Raw genomic sequence first — 14,585 nt, forward strand, 5'->3', positions numbered from 1 at the left:
CGACTCTTCTCTGGGGAGAACTTGGCCCAGGCCATCAGAGCTGGCTGGAGGGGAGACAGGACTCTCTGAGGGCCAGGCTCAGAGACATGAATCCAAGGGTGGGCTGATGGGAGGTGGGGAGAACACTCCATGAGCGCATATATCTGGGCTGACTGCTTCCCCCTCCCCGAGAATCTGGGGGTGCTGAAGAGAATAGGAACAAAGAGAGATCTGGGATGTTCCAGAAAGCCAGCTTCCCTGGGGACACCTCGATAAAAATAAATACTGGGGGCTGGGGTGGGAGTGACTCAGGCTGAATCACCAAACGGAATGGATACAATTCTTTATTAGGGAGAGGAAGAGTGGCAGATCACGAGGGAACCCCCTCTGGCACCCACCGACCCTGCTATGTCAGACACGGGGGTGTGGGTAGGGGGTCTCACATGCACCCAGACCCTGCCAAGGGCTCCTGAGGTGGGTGGCTGGGTCTCACTGTGACCTGTGTGGCACTCACGTGGTCCAGTGGTACTCAGTGGCTGGGGGGTTGGCATCTGCTCTGCACGTGAGCTTCACATCCATCCGCTGCAGGTACCAGTTCCCATCAAACCCCTCAATGGTCACCTCAGGCTCATCTGTGGGGCAAGGGATGAGGATGTTTGAAGAGGGTGAGGACAGGAGAACAGGGCTTAGAGGGAGGGGGACTCTGAGGAGGAACAGATGGAAGGAAGCAGGGACGTGGAAACAATCAGGAAGAGTGAGAGGGAGGGGGAGGGAAGGGAAGCTCAGAGCAGAAGTGAGAACAAGAAAGGAGGAGAGAAAGAATGAGGAAAGGGAGGAGACCCGGGAAGAGCATAGGGGCATTTCAGGGAAGAAGAGTGTAAGGTGGGCAATAGGGGTAGAGAAGGAAGGGAGGAGAGAGCCGCAGGAGAGGAATGCAAAGGAGGAGGGGAGGAATGACAGGGTGGGTGGAGGGAAGAAAGACACACGGTGGGAAAGGATGGGGGCACCCCCCCAGGGACCCGCCCAGCTGGCTTCTTGCCCGCTCACACTGCACGTTGAGGGTGAGGCTCTCCCTGAAGCGGTCCATGTGGTAGTTGACAATGCAGGCCAGCGACTGCTGGTGGGCTTCCCGGCTGGGCACCAGGCGGTAACGGCTGATGACAGTCACTGTGCCGTTGGGGTTCCGGATCTCCTGGTACTCAGCCTCGCCCTTTAGCCGCGTTTCCCAGGTCACCACACTGGGAGGCTTCCCATTGGCCGAGGTGCAGGTGGCCACCAGGACCTTGTGCTCTTGCCCCTTCTTGGCTCGAAGCATTGCCTGGGTGCCCTCGATCCAGTTGGTGGGTTTGGCTGTGGGGAACCAGACAGAGCCATGGGACCAGCTCTACTGCCCTCTAGGCCACCTTGGCCAACCCTGTCTCTCAGCTGTGCTTCACCAAAGCTTCTTCCCAGAAATTCTCACAGGGAATTCTTCATGTCTAACCTGTCCTTCCAGCTCTACTATTTGTATCCCCTTTTGTCAAACAGGTCTTCTTGGCGTGCTCACGCCATCGTTTGCTGTGGCTCCTTTCCTTACATTGGTGTCTGATGCCTCTGCCTGCTTCCTGGCTACACACAAAGTGCCCCATGCATGGAGGGCTCCAACCTGAATACTGATCCTCTGCTTTGTCCAGACCCCAACTCCTGGTGAGCTGTGACTAGAAGGGACTGGAAGCACCATGCCTGGAACTATGGAACCATGCCTACCTAAGGAGAATGTTTGGGGCCAGCAAGGCACACGCTGAAATGGCCAAGCCCCCCATTGCTAGAGAACACAGTGGACTCTCACGTGGGCTGCTGGCCCAAGGGTCCATCCTAAGGGGTTCAGGCCAGCTTACCCATGACAGTGAGATTGAGCTGGCTCTCACGATTGCCCTTCGGGAAGGTGGCAAACTCGCAGATGTAGACACCCTCGTCCTCCAGCTCCAGGCGGGAGAGGCGGATGGTACCATCAGTGAAAGAGGGCTGCAGGAATTGCACACGTTTTTGGTAGGGAGGCAGCACGGAGATACCCAAGGCTGGATTGTAGATGGCCACGTTCTGCTTGGAGCCATTAGTGGCCTTCTGCCATGTGACCTGGGTGATCTTCACACTGGGCAGTGGGTTGGCAAAGCTGCAGTGCAGGACCACGTCGGTGCCAATGAAGCCGTACATGGAGTCGTTCACCTGGACCACCTGGGTGTGTGCACCTGGATGGGCAGACAGGAGGGAACGGTCAGCACAGGTATAGTCCCCACCCCCAGCTTCCTGTGCTCTTTTCTTTTACAGCAGTCATTATTCTTTTTATTCTCCTTATAAAAATAGTAATTGCCTGTTGTAAAAAATGTAGACACTCTGGGCAATAATGAAAAATACTGAGAGGAAATGACAACAACCCATGATCCCACCACTCTGAAATAGCACTAATAATCTTGTAGGCTCTTCCCTTTTTTTGCTCACTCTATACAATCATCCCCCCACTCATCTGTCAGGTTGTCAGCAGCCTGTATGTTTCTATGATGCTGGAAGCCCTGCCACTGGTATTTCAAATACCAGCCGGGTCACCGTGGTGAACAGGTGTCAGCAGAGCTTCTGGGCTAAGACAAACTAGGAAGAAAGGCCTGGCGATCTGCTTCTGAAAATCAACCAACGAAAGCCGTGTTGTCTGATACGGTGCTGGAAGCTGAGCTGCCTAGGTTGGAAGGCACTACACAACAGCGGCAACAAAGAAGTCAAGAATACCAGTGACCGTGGAGATGGTGCAGGAATGGGCAACGATTTACTCTGTTGTACGTAAAGTTGCCGTGAGCTGGAGCTGACTCATGGCAACTAATAATGAAAACATATAACCATCTAGTTTTTTTTTTTTTTCCACAAAATCATAATCGTACTATGTACACTGTTTCATAAGCTGCTTCCTCGTTGGTGCTATGTTATAAATGTTTCTCCATGTCAGCAAACACATACCCACAGCCTCGTTTGGAATGAGTACGGGTGCTTTTCAAGTAGAGCCAGCCTGGGGTTTGGGGCCTGCTTTACCTCTCTGGGCCTCAGTGCCCTCATCTGATAAATGGGGGAGATAAGCAGTCCTCTCTGCCTCACCAGGCTGCTGGGGGAACCAAAAGGCCTAATGGATAAGAAAGTATGTCAGGAGGCAGAAAGCTCTGGGTGGGGGACAGGCCCACGGTGACAGTTATTATGGCCATTCCCACTATATTCCTGTGACCCCCGGGAGGTGCATGGGCTTGGACCCTCTTACCCAGCCAGGCAGGGAGAAGAAGGTGCTGCACAAAGCTTGGCCTTTGCTGACTCCCCACCAGCCTTCACAATCAAGTCTAAATGCCTTAACTCTCGCCCATCTGGGCCCTGCCTTTTTGTCCACATCTCCCCATACACCCTGTTTTCCAACCATGTCAGCCTATCCCCAGAGCATCTCATGTTCCTGTGTTTCCTTCCTCCCTCCACCGCTCTTCCCATTTATTTAAACACCACTTTCTGAGTAACTGTATTCCAGGTCCTATTCTAGGTACCTGGGTCAGATCAATGAATAACTCAGTCCTGGCCCCTAAGGAGCACAGAGCCTGTTGGGGCAGCACTTCTGGGTTCTTTCTGTACTCTGAGCCTAGTAGGCTCCTTCTCCATCTGCGGATATCCCACTTAGTCGCACCTCCTTCGGGAAGCTTCCCCAACCCTTCCAGCCGTCTCTTTTACCTCCCACCCCGCCACCTCTATTCTGGCTCTTTTCTGCCTTGGATGTGGTTGTTTACAGGTCTGACTTCCCCACCAGTGCAGGGTCTGTGTTTTTTCCTTCTCTGGAGCCTCAGTGCCCAGCACATCTGGCACACAATAGGCGTTCAGTAAATATTTGCTGCCAGACAAATTGCAATGGAAAAGCCAAGAGAGTATTTGCAAGAAGGAGGAAGTGGTCAGTGGCACTGAGTAAATGAATGAATGAATTCCCTCCAGTCTCCCCATCAGCTGTCTTATTCCATCTAGAAGGTCTTTTGTTTGAGCTCCCAAGGGCCTGAGCTTCCTGAACTTAGCTCAGCTCCCTAACTTGAGGCAGCCACCCTGGCAGTAGGCTCTGCCTTCCAGCACAGTCTTCCAGCTCTGTCCTGGCGAGCTCACCCCAGAGCTCTGGGAGCTTCCCGCAAGCTGTGTCCTTGGCCACGCATTTGGACAATGCATGTCCTTGCATCCTTACTTCACCCTCCCAGTTTGTTGAGCACCATCAATCATATCAATAATGCCAGGCCCTGTACTGACCTCGAGGCAAGAGAGTGGCCTAAATGGCCCCCAAAGGGAGCCTGGTATTAGAATGGGACTTGGGCTCACACTCGCCTTCTCTAAGTGATGGCAGTCTGGTAGCAGGGCAGGCTGCTCAGAGGACTTCAAAGCCCGGGGTCAGTGAGTCCCCCAGGAAGGCACAGGCCTGGTCTGTTCTGGTCACTGGTAGTCGCTGTGCCCAGCACGCAGTAGGAACTCAATGCTTGCTGAATAAATATATCTTTGCCCCACTGAGCCAGTCCCTGGCTATACTCTGAAAGCTTTCCACCTGTCCCCAATGCTCCGCCTTATCTACACCTGTTCACATCCACACAAGCTGGCCAGGGCGCCATCTGACATCTCCACGTGCAGGGTGCAGCTGGCTGGGAGGGGTACAGTGGAAGAAGCCCCCCCTGGCAGTCACGAGAGCTGGTTTCTAGACTGGCTCCACTTTAGCTTGCCCAACACCAAGGAAGGGACTCTGGCCAGTCGCTTCCCCTTTCTGAGTCCCATTCTCCTTCTCTCTCAAATGAGCAGGCTGGACATCCCGGTCTCACTGGGCACTTCTGCTCTAACTGTCCAAGTTCCTGACTGCAGCCCAGCTGTGCCCCACCCCAGATACAATCCCATGGTGAGGTCAGTGGGCCAGACAGCCCAGCACTCTTGGTGACTGGCCAGTGGTGAACAGCTAACCCTAGGTCCCCCCTAGCAGGATAAACGGGTGCTCTCTGCCCCTCTGCAAACCTGCTGGAGGCTGCCCGGGGCTGAGATAATGTGGGTATAATTGGGGAACTTTCGACACACAAAGCCAAAACAGGAAAAGCCAGTTGGGAGGGCTTGGGCCACAGGTGAGAGTGGGGTGGGGGAAGGGTGTGGGTTCCCAGGAGCCATTTGGGGTTGGTGCCAGGCACGGTGGGCCTATGGCAGGACATGGCCCACCAGGCCCACTGGGACCCCATCTCCTTCCCTTATGCCCTGGCAGGTATGGGGACAGGCAGGGCTCATCATCTGGCTCACAGACCAATAACCCATTTGCTGCATCTTCACCAGCGACCTCACCCTCAGAGCATCAGTGCCAGGAGGGGAGATTGCTGAGAGCAGCCTGGTGTGGGGCGGCGGGGGAGGGGTGCTTTTCCCAGCTGCAAGGACTGAGGCACCCCAAAGGCCCCTCCCATCTACCAGTCCTCATCCGGTCAGCCACCCGTGTCTGCTTTAAGGTTGAGGCTGCTCTCTCTCCAGGGTGACCTCCTCATGCCCTCCCAGAAGCGACCCCACGGCGGCAGTGAGGAAAGTGGCTGGTGTCCCCCCTCACTTTGCAAAAAGTGGGTGGCCCCTGGCTCCTAGCCTTTTGCCCCAGTGATGGGCAGAGCAGACAGCTGGGAGGACCTGTAAGCAGTAGGCCTGGACTCACTCCTGCTGTTTCCCTCTGCCCATGGCTGACTGTGTTAGCAGGGCCAGGGGAGGTGGGCCTGGGGGTGGGCATAGGGAGCTCTTGGAGTATGGGACTTGGGGTCCTTGAGAGTGGGGATCCCAGAGTTCTGGAGCTTGGGGGGGTCTGGGAAGACTGGCAAGGCCTGAAGACCCACTCTGTCCCCACTTCCAGGCCTAGGGTCCTGGAACCCAGGCCTGGGCCTGGTCTGGATGCAGAATGGGGAGAATGTCCCTAGTTCTTTAGAGGGTAGATTGAAAGGCTTTCAGAAGGGGCTGGGTGGGGGGAAGAACCCAGGAACAGGGCCCTCCCTGGTGTAGGAAGGGGTGGAGTGTGCCCCCTCTTGTAAGCCTTTATCTGGAAGGTCTAGGAAAAGGACCAGGATTGAGAGAGGTCTGCTCCAGGGTGGGCAGCAGGGGAGGAGGCCCCTCAGACTACACAGCTCCTCTACACAGTCCCTCTCCATCCACCACTTCTGCCCTGATAACCCCAAGACTGACATTTGTGCCTCCCCCGCATTGCTTGAGCTCCTCTTACCCTCTAAGGGCTGTGCGATCACCATCCCCTTCACAAAGCATAATGGGGTTTTTAGAGTCAGACAGTGTGGCTTTGCATTCCACCTCTGCCCTCAGTAGCTAATGACTTAACCCTTCTGTGCCTCAGTTTGTACACCTGTAAGATGGGCATAGGTATACCTAGCCCATAAAATTTCTGAGGACTAAATGAGTAAATACATGTGAAACTTGAGAGAACAGCATTTAACACCAGTTAAATGCTCCATAAATGTTAGTTGCTATCATCATCGTCACCTTTTATCTAAGAAAGAGTGGGCTTCCCTTCTTGGAACTTCATTCAGCAAGTATTAATTGAGCACCTACCATGTACTAGGGGTCCCTGGGTAGTGCCAATGGTTTTGGGCTTGGCTGCTAACTGAAAGGTTGGAGGTTCAAGTCCACCCAAAAGCTCCTTGGAAGAAAGGCCTGGAGATCTACTTTTGAAAAAAATCAGTCATTGAAAACCCTATGGAGCACAGTTCCACTCCGATACACATGGGGTCGCCATGAGTCACAAATGACGTGACAGCAACTGATTTTTTGTTGTTGTTATTTTTAGCAGGTACTGGGAGTTCCTATGTCCCCCTCTTCCAGGAAGCCCTTGCTGACTCTCATCCCTTCCTACTCAGCTGATACTTTTGATACCCCAGCCTCAAACAGCATCTCACAGTAACCTCTGGCCTTCTATTTCCTGGCCTGTGTGTCGTGTCTATTTCCAGCTGGACATGCTGTACTGCCCGTAACAGATTGCAAGTCCCCTGTGGGAGTGGAATAGAGCAGGCTTGGCCTTGTTGTGGGGTTACCTTGTCACACCCAATGCTGGCAGGGTTCAAGGCTTGCAGAGCGCCCTGCCGACTCCCCAGGCAGCTAGGGTTGGTCCACAGAAGGCACCGTCTCTCCTCCCCCAGGCCCCTCGGACATGGGAAGCAAAGGCTGTCCCAGATGTGGGAACTGGGACCACTAAAATGGGAGCACATTGGAGCCCAATGGACCAGACAATCCATCATTTTGCAGAGGAGGAGACCAGGGTCCAGAGCATGGGCATCACTTGCCCAGGGACACAGACCAGCAGCACCCAGCCTTGGGCTCCTCTCGCCTGCCTCATAAACAGAATCGGGCTCTCCATCTAACTCCCCAGGGCCTTGTGCTGGGTGGGTCCCTCGAATGTAATCTCTCAGTGCCCATTGTCCCTTTTGAGAAATGGCATGAATACCAGTTACTATACTGTGGCCCCACTCCCACAGGCCATCCTGCACTGGGCTTGGTGCAGTGCACTTGGGCTCAGCATGTGGGTGGGTCAAGCGGCTGGGGGTCATGAATTGGCCCCAGCTAAGCCCAGTGACTGCAGCTCAGTGTTGCTGTCCCCAGTCTGTCTGTCTCTAGGGGAGAGTGGCTAGGTGCCAGGTGGTGGGTCAGAAACAGGGACCTTTGGAAGCCCAGGTGAGGGGGCGCCTACAGGAGGCTGCTAAGTATGAGCAGGAAGGGGCCAGAGTGGTGGGAGAGTGAAGGGTGGAGGCACCCATGGGAACCTGAGCCCTGGGCAGGGGGTTCTTGCATCCCAGGGGTATGAAGAGAATGAGGCTCTTTTCCTGACCTCAGGAACTGCCTATATTCTCCCTGACCACCCTCTGAGCTCCAGGGTCTAGGACCCAGGGCCCTAGACCCTGTGCTCAAGTGCCTCAGTTTCCCTACATGTGCTTGGGTTGGGTGGTTCAGGCTGCCTGGGTTCCCAGAAGTGCTGAGCCAGCAAGACAGGCGTCAGGCCAGCCCCCCCGAGACGTCATGGACCTGCAAAAGCCCAACTCAGCAACAAAACACAAAGGCTCTTCAGTTGTGGCAGACAAACCTGCTCCCAAGGCCCTGCCCACCTGCCCTGCCCACCATCGAGCTAATCCGCCAGCCAGTGCCACAGGTTCCCACGCAGTGGGGTGTGGCAGAGTGTGGGGGACATGCTGCTCCCCTCAGACCTACCCGGAGCATTTTCTCTTCCTGCCCCTCTAAACCTCAGACCCTTCTCTCCCCAGACAAGCAGGCTGGGTGGGACTGGGCACGTGTGGGTGGGTGAAAGGGTGCACCCAAGTGAGGTGAAGGGGCTCCAGGGATTTCTGGCAGGGGGTTCTTTCATCCCAGGGATGACCCCAGGCACTGACCACCCTCCGAGCTCCAGGGTGGCCTGCCTATGTGGTGTGGACCACCTTTTGCTCTGTCCTGGCTGTGCCAGCCCTTGCTCCTTCCCTCTTTCCTCACACCCTGCCTGGGTGTCCTCGGGCTGGGGGCTGCAGTGGCAGGGTTGGTCTGGAATAAAGTGGAACCACATCAGGAAGTGTGTGCATGGGTGGGGGGGAAGGGGCACTGGGCTCCCCAACAAGGGCCTCTCCAAAACCAACATCCTCTGGGATCCATCTCTAGGGCTTTCCAGGGATGTGCCCCAAACCTCCCAGGAACTGGCAGAAAGGAGCAGGACGTCCGGTGAGAAACCGGCTAAGTGGTAAGTGGGAATGACTCATCCCCTGGGGGGCCTCTAGCCGAAACTCTGCTGACTCAGCGTAGTGACTGAAAGGTTAGAGCCCCCCCCCTCCAGGCACAGCCACTTCCCCATGGCAACTCCCAGGGCTGGCTGGCTCCTCACTTTCTGGTGCCAAGGCCAGATCCACCTGGGAGGAAGAGGGTGAGATCAGGAGGGAATCCCCTTGCTAGGGTCCCCCGCTGTGGAAAGGTTTTGCTAAGTGGTGTCACCTGGACCTAAGCACCCCACCAACCAGAACCCACACAGGCGCGGTTCTCGCTAAAGTCCTTTGAACTTGTCCTGTCTCATGTCTATGCCCCAGGCATGTCTCCCCATTAGTCCAGGGGCTCCCCGAGTGCCAAGGTTGTGTCTTCTCTATCTCCAGACTCCCTTCCACACTCAGGATGGGGTCCAGAGTGACCAAGGCCGGGGGCTCAGTGAGACGAGAAGCACCAGCTGACCCAGGCCTGTCCCAGCGCTCCCAGGAAGATGGCCTGAGGGATGAGTTTGCGCTGGAGCACGCCCTGGACCAGATCCAATGTTAGGCCAGCCTCGAAGCATCCCCTGCCTCCTGCAGTGTGGTCTTGAGCTGATGGGAGGTGGGCCCTGGGACCTCTCTCTGGATTCATTGCTTGCTGGGACAGTGCCAGTTGTCCTGGGGCCTTGGGCCCCCTCCGCATTCTCCTTGCCGGGCAGAAGTGATAACATCCCATGATCCCACAGTCAGGGGCTAATTGCTACTGTCCGAGCCCAGACGCCTCCGCCCCTCATTTGGGGTCACAGAAACTGCCGATGTTTTCCTCTTGGCTGGTGCCCCTCCCCTCAGCTCCCCACATGGAGCTGGTTAATGATGGGCTAGGGGGCTGGCGCCTTGGGCAGAGTGCGTGGGGGGGGGGGCGGCAGCCTGGGAAAAGCCCCAGAGAAGGAGATGGAGCTGGAGCCTAGGAGCTTTCAGGAGGCTGGGCCGCCCTGCTCTCCCAGTGGTGTGGAAGCCCTGGGTGGAGGGGGGGATGGGGTGTGGTGGGGGGTGCTCTGTCAAGTCCATCTCTCCCTGAAACCCAGAAGGACAGGTTGGGGGACAGGGATGAATCAGGGAGCTGAGTTTGGCTTCTCCCACTGGAGGACAAGTTGTCAAGGATACCTGGACTGCTACCTGCAGCCCTGCTTCATGCTGGCTGCCCAAGCCCCAAGGCAGCCCTTGGGAGCGCCAGGAACATGGGGCCTCTCTCAGTCCTGCCCCTTGGTTTTCTCTTTCCTGTTCATCTTTTACCTGACACCTCTACTTTAGTCAGGTAGAGGAGGGGAAGGGTAAACTAAAAAACCAAACCCATTGCTGTCAAGTGGATTCTGACACTTAGCGACCGACTGGAAAATGGGAGAGGCAGGCTCTGATCCCCAGTACTTGGTCCCTGTTTTCCGTATGGTCTTGGGTAGTATAGGTCCCCTCTCTGGCCTCAGTTTCCTTTTCTGTAAAATGAGAGTGTTGAACTCAACTCCAGAGGATTGCACTTGGGTCATCACCTGTCCAGCTTTCTCTCTGCCCCAGCTTTGTACCTTCCCTGGTCAATTTTTAGGGGTTTGTCTACTGAGTGGGTGCTCCACTTTATATACTCCTCCAGGAAGACCTCCTGGATTAAGTGGAGTGCCTGGAGTCCCTGGGTGGTGCTGAGGTTCAAGTTGGTGGTTGGAGGTTCAAGTCTACCCAGAGGTGCCTCGGAAGAAAGGCCTGATGATCTTCTTCTGAAACATCAACCATTGAAAACCCTGTGGAGCACAGTCCTTCTCTGACACATATGGGGGGGCCACGAGTCCAAATCAACAACTGGTGGTTGATGTGGGGGGGGGCGGGGGGGCGGGGGTTGGTGGTGGTTCCATGTGGTCTTCTATCTATCTGTCTTCCAGGAAAATGCAGGCTCCACATGGCAAAGCTGGGCACACAGGGTTCTTCTACAGCCAAGCAATCACCAAGTCCAGCTGATTCTAACTCTAACCCATCTTTGTTCTCCACTCCCGGTGGCCCCAATCCAAACACCTTCCAAGCCCCCTCCCACCAGCTCACCCTCCCTCCCCACCTCCAGCAGAGTCTCACTTCCTTATTTTCTCAACACTCCTGGCTGGGACTCCAAGCAGTGAGGGTAATCCCAGCCCCTTTCCTTTGAACTTTAGCACCCACCATATCATCCCTCCCACCCTCTCCCCTACTTCTGCCCAAGCCTTACCCTTCATCAGGCTACTATCCTCTCTCACCTACCCTACACTGGTGCCCTCCTAGCTCTGTAGTCTCCCCGGCTCCAGGCTCCCCCTCTAACCCATTCTCCACTCAGCAGCCTGAGTGAGCTCTCTAAAATGTAAATTACTCTCCACTTAATAAAACTTTGGTGATCCTATCATTTTCCCCTTTGAATTTTTTTGGATACTCTGTGTTTTCACTGGAAACCCTGTGCGTAGTGGTTAAGTGCTACGGCTGCTAACCAAAGGGTTGGCAGTTCAAATCTGCCAGGTGCTCCTTGGAAACTCTATAGGGCAGTTCCACACTGTCTTATAGGGTCGCTATGAGTTGGAATTGACTCGACGGCACCGGGTTTTTTTTTTTTTTTTTTTTTTTAGGTGTTTTCATTAATGGAAGTATGCTGAATCACAGGTGTGTTTAAATTTCTGGTTGATAATATGGATTTTGAGAAATATTATCTGGGACTACGTGGTTACCACTGAACTTTGTGTTCTCACACCTCCCAATTCATGGGTGACTGTCTGTCCCAATGAACCTTGGTTGCTGAAAGTATGGTGGGGTGCCTTCCGTTAGGTTATATGGGGAACTTCTGGTTTTCCAAATATGACACAAAAAACCCCAAATCAAGCCCACCACTGTTTCCAAACTATCACAAAGGAAACCATAAATATGCTTACAAGGCCTATCTAGGGGCACAAAAGGCAAAAGAGGCAAAATTTTTACCCAATCACACTTCCTGGTTGCACTACCTTACTTGCAAGTCAATTTCATACTCCAGGTGTTTTGCTTCAATGAACGTTTATTTTGCCTTTCACCATTACACAAGTTCCCACTGAAGGGCAGCAAATACTTTCAGTGGGAAACATACACTCCCAAAGAAGCCCAGAGGCATAAAAATGGCTGGGACACCGTACGTCCATGGATCACCAAAACCTGTGGCCATTGAGTCGATTCAGGCTCATAATGACCCTATAGGATAGAGAACTGCCCCATACGGTTTCCAAGAAGCAGCTGCTGGATTCAAACTGCCGACCTTTTTGGTTAGCAGCCATAGCTCTTAACCACTGTGCCACCAGGGCTCCTAAGGGTTATTAAAATCCTTCAGTGGCTTCCTGTAGCTCTTAGGATGGAGTCCAAAGTCCTTTTAGGCCCTGGGCCTCATTTCAGGCATCCCCAGTCTCCAAAGCCTTCTTCCCTACTCTCTCTCTCCCCTTCTGTCCCACTAAAGGATACTGTCGATTCCCTGCCATGTTATTCCTGCCACTAAAAAACGCACAGCCTGTCTTACCTGCCCAGGTCCTCTTATTCTTCCGGTATCACCTTAGCCTTGACTTTTTTTTTTTTAAATTGTGGTGAAAAAATATATAACAAAACCCTTGCTATTTCAACATTTTTTACGTGTACAATTCAGTGATATTAATTACGTTCTTCACGGTGCGCAACCATTGCCAGTTTTTTCCATCACCCTTACCAGAAGCTCAGTGCCCCCTAAGCAATGACCTCTTTGCCCTCTCTGTCCCACCCCTGGATAATCAAAAAACTTTGTCTCTACACATTTGCCTATTCTGGATATTTCACGTAAAGGGGATCGTACAATATCGGCTCTTTAGTGACTGACCTATTTCACTCAGCATAATGTTTGCAATGTTGTTCTTGTTAGCTGCTGTTGAGTTGGCCCCCCACTCACAGTTACCCCCTGCACAATGGAACAACATGCTACGTGGTCCTGTGCCATCCCCATGATTGGTAGTGGAGCAGGCCGTTATGATCCATAGGGTTTTCACTGGCTGATTGATTCAACGGAAGCAGGTTGATTACAGGGCCTTTCTTCCCAGTCTGTCTCAGCCTGGAATCTCTGCTGAAAGCCGTCCAGCATCAGAGCAACGCACGAGCCTCCATCGACAGACAGCTGGTGGCCGCACATGAGGTACTAATATTAGCCTGGAATTGAACCTGGGTCTCCTTCATGGAAGGCTAGAACCCTACTGCTGAACCGCAATTGCCCCTGGAATGTTCTCGTAGCCTTGATTTCTCAGGCTTCCTGGCACGTTCCCCACTAATGGATTACATGTCTTGCACCCTGTGGTCCCCAGGGCCTGTGCATGCTTCTGCCACAGTGTTTCTCCCGTTGTTGAGGGGATAGGCCAAGACCTCATCATAGGTGGGCCCCCAGCCCAGCACCTGGCATTTGGTAAGCATAAGGGGGCCCCAAGTGGTAGGTGGAGGAGGCTGTGAACCAGCTGGGGCCCTGGGTGAGGGTGAGCCATTTCTCAGGCCTGGCTGCAGCTTTCTGGGAAGTTCCCATTAGCCAAGGGCAGAGGTAGATTATCCAATAGTCAAGGTAAGCACTGTGCTTACCTTGCTTACCAGATCATCTGTAGTGAACAATTTCACATTTTTTCACCACATCAAAGATCCTGCTTCTAGGTATGGCTGCGATCTACCTCTCTTCCAACCCCACAGTACCTTCCTGTAGAATCAAAGCCTCTTTTCAAAGCTACAATCCCTGACACGGGCGGATGACCCAGTAAGCGTGAAATTATTCACTAGATTAGTAAGTAAGCGCAAGTAAGCCTCTGCTTACCTTGCCTATTGGATAATCTCCCCCTGGCCAAGGGGCAGTGCTCATACTGGGAGGATTTAGCAGTGTCCGCAGGTAGGGTGAGATGACAGAGGTGGAGGGTGAGGCCTCCTACCCGTACAGAAGGGAAGAAGGTCAGGGTCTGAATTTTCTTCCTTGGACTGAACCAGACAGCTGCCCAGACCCAAACCAGCTGTAGTTCTGCCTGACCTCTGGCCAACCCTCCGACCCCATAGCCTCCTCTTGCTTCCCAGCGGCCACTTCTTGAATCCTTTTTCCCCTCTCTGCCCCAGTTCCTAGCATCCAGTCCCCATCCCCTCCTCACTCTAGGCCATAGGGTAAAAAATATTTTTCTCACCCAAGCAGGCTGCAGCCTCGAGTCCCCGCTCCCAAGATCTCAGCCCTGCAAAGTCTGCCTGCTCTCCAGCTCCAAGGACAGCCTGGGTTCTCCTGCCCGGCCCTCCATGGCCTCTCAGGCCTAAAACCACAGATCTCACCACAGGCTGTGCAGGCAGGCCCCTGCTCTCAGCAGCCGATACCAGCCCTCTCCACCCAGCTGCAGCAAACACTGTCTCATAGCAGACATTTCAACCTGGATTTCCCTCTGCAAATCGTGCATTTTTAATGACACATTTTGGGGAGTGTAGGCAGCAGCCTCTTCAGAAGGCTAATGCAGGGGTGGGAGAGGCTGGGGGCTGCCAGGAAGGAGGGAGACTTTCCCGGGTTTCCCCAGGAGAACGTTTTGAAAGCTCAGTATTGACAGACGCATTGTCTCAGCCCTGTGGGTTCTGCACTGATGTTCTACACCTGTTTGGAAGTGGGGATCTCCTGCTCGGCCTCAAAACAGGAGGGACCTGGCAGACCACCCCAATACCCGTCTCTGCTGTTGCCCTGTCCTGCTATGGGCAGCTGCCTGCACTAGGCTGCAGGAGCTGAGGGTAGGCAGTCAGGTGAGTACATGGGCCTGCCTTCAGGGAAGGCTCCTCCTAAGAAGGGAGGGATGAGGAGAGCCCTAGGGATTG

The 14,585-nt window shown here is 54.1% G+C and overlaps 1 protein-coding gene across 1 annotated transcript in view; it reads right to left on the reverse strand.

Moving 5' to 3' along the window:
* Positions 1-14,585, reverse strand: part of NECTIN1 (nectin cell adhesion molecule 1) — a 79,790-nt gene that overhangs the window by 15,209 nt on the left and 49,996 nt on the right. Inside the window, exons 2-4 of the mRNA XM_049856930.1 lie at positions 1,857-2,207; positions 1,027-1,329; positions 494-611 (exon numbers count right to left, since the gene is read on the reverse strand). Of these exons, the coding sequence (XP_049712887.1) occupies positions 494-611; positions 1,027-1,329; positions 1,857-2,207 (772 nt within the window). The remainder of the gene's footprint in view (positions 1-493; positions 612-1,026; positions 1,330-1,856; positions 2,208-14,585) is intronic.

This window comes from Elephas maximus, chromosome 17 (genome assembly GCF_024166365.1).
Source record: "Elephas maximus indicus isolate mEleMax1 chromosome 17, mEleMax1 primary haplotype, whole genome shotgun sequence".
NCBI lineage: Eukaryota > Metazoa > Chordata > Mammalia > Proboscidea > Elephantidae > Elephas > Elephas maximus.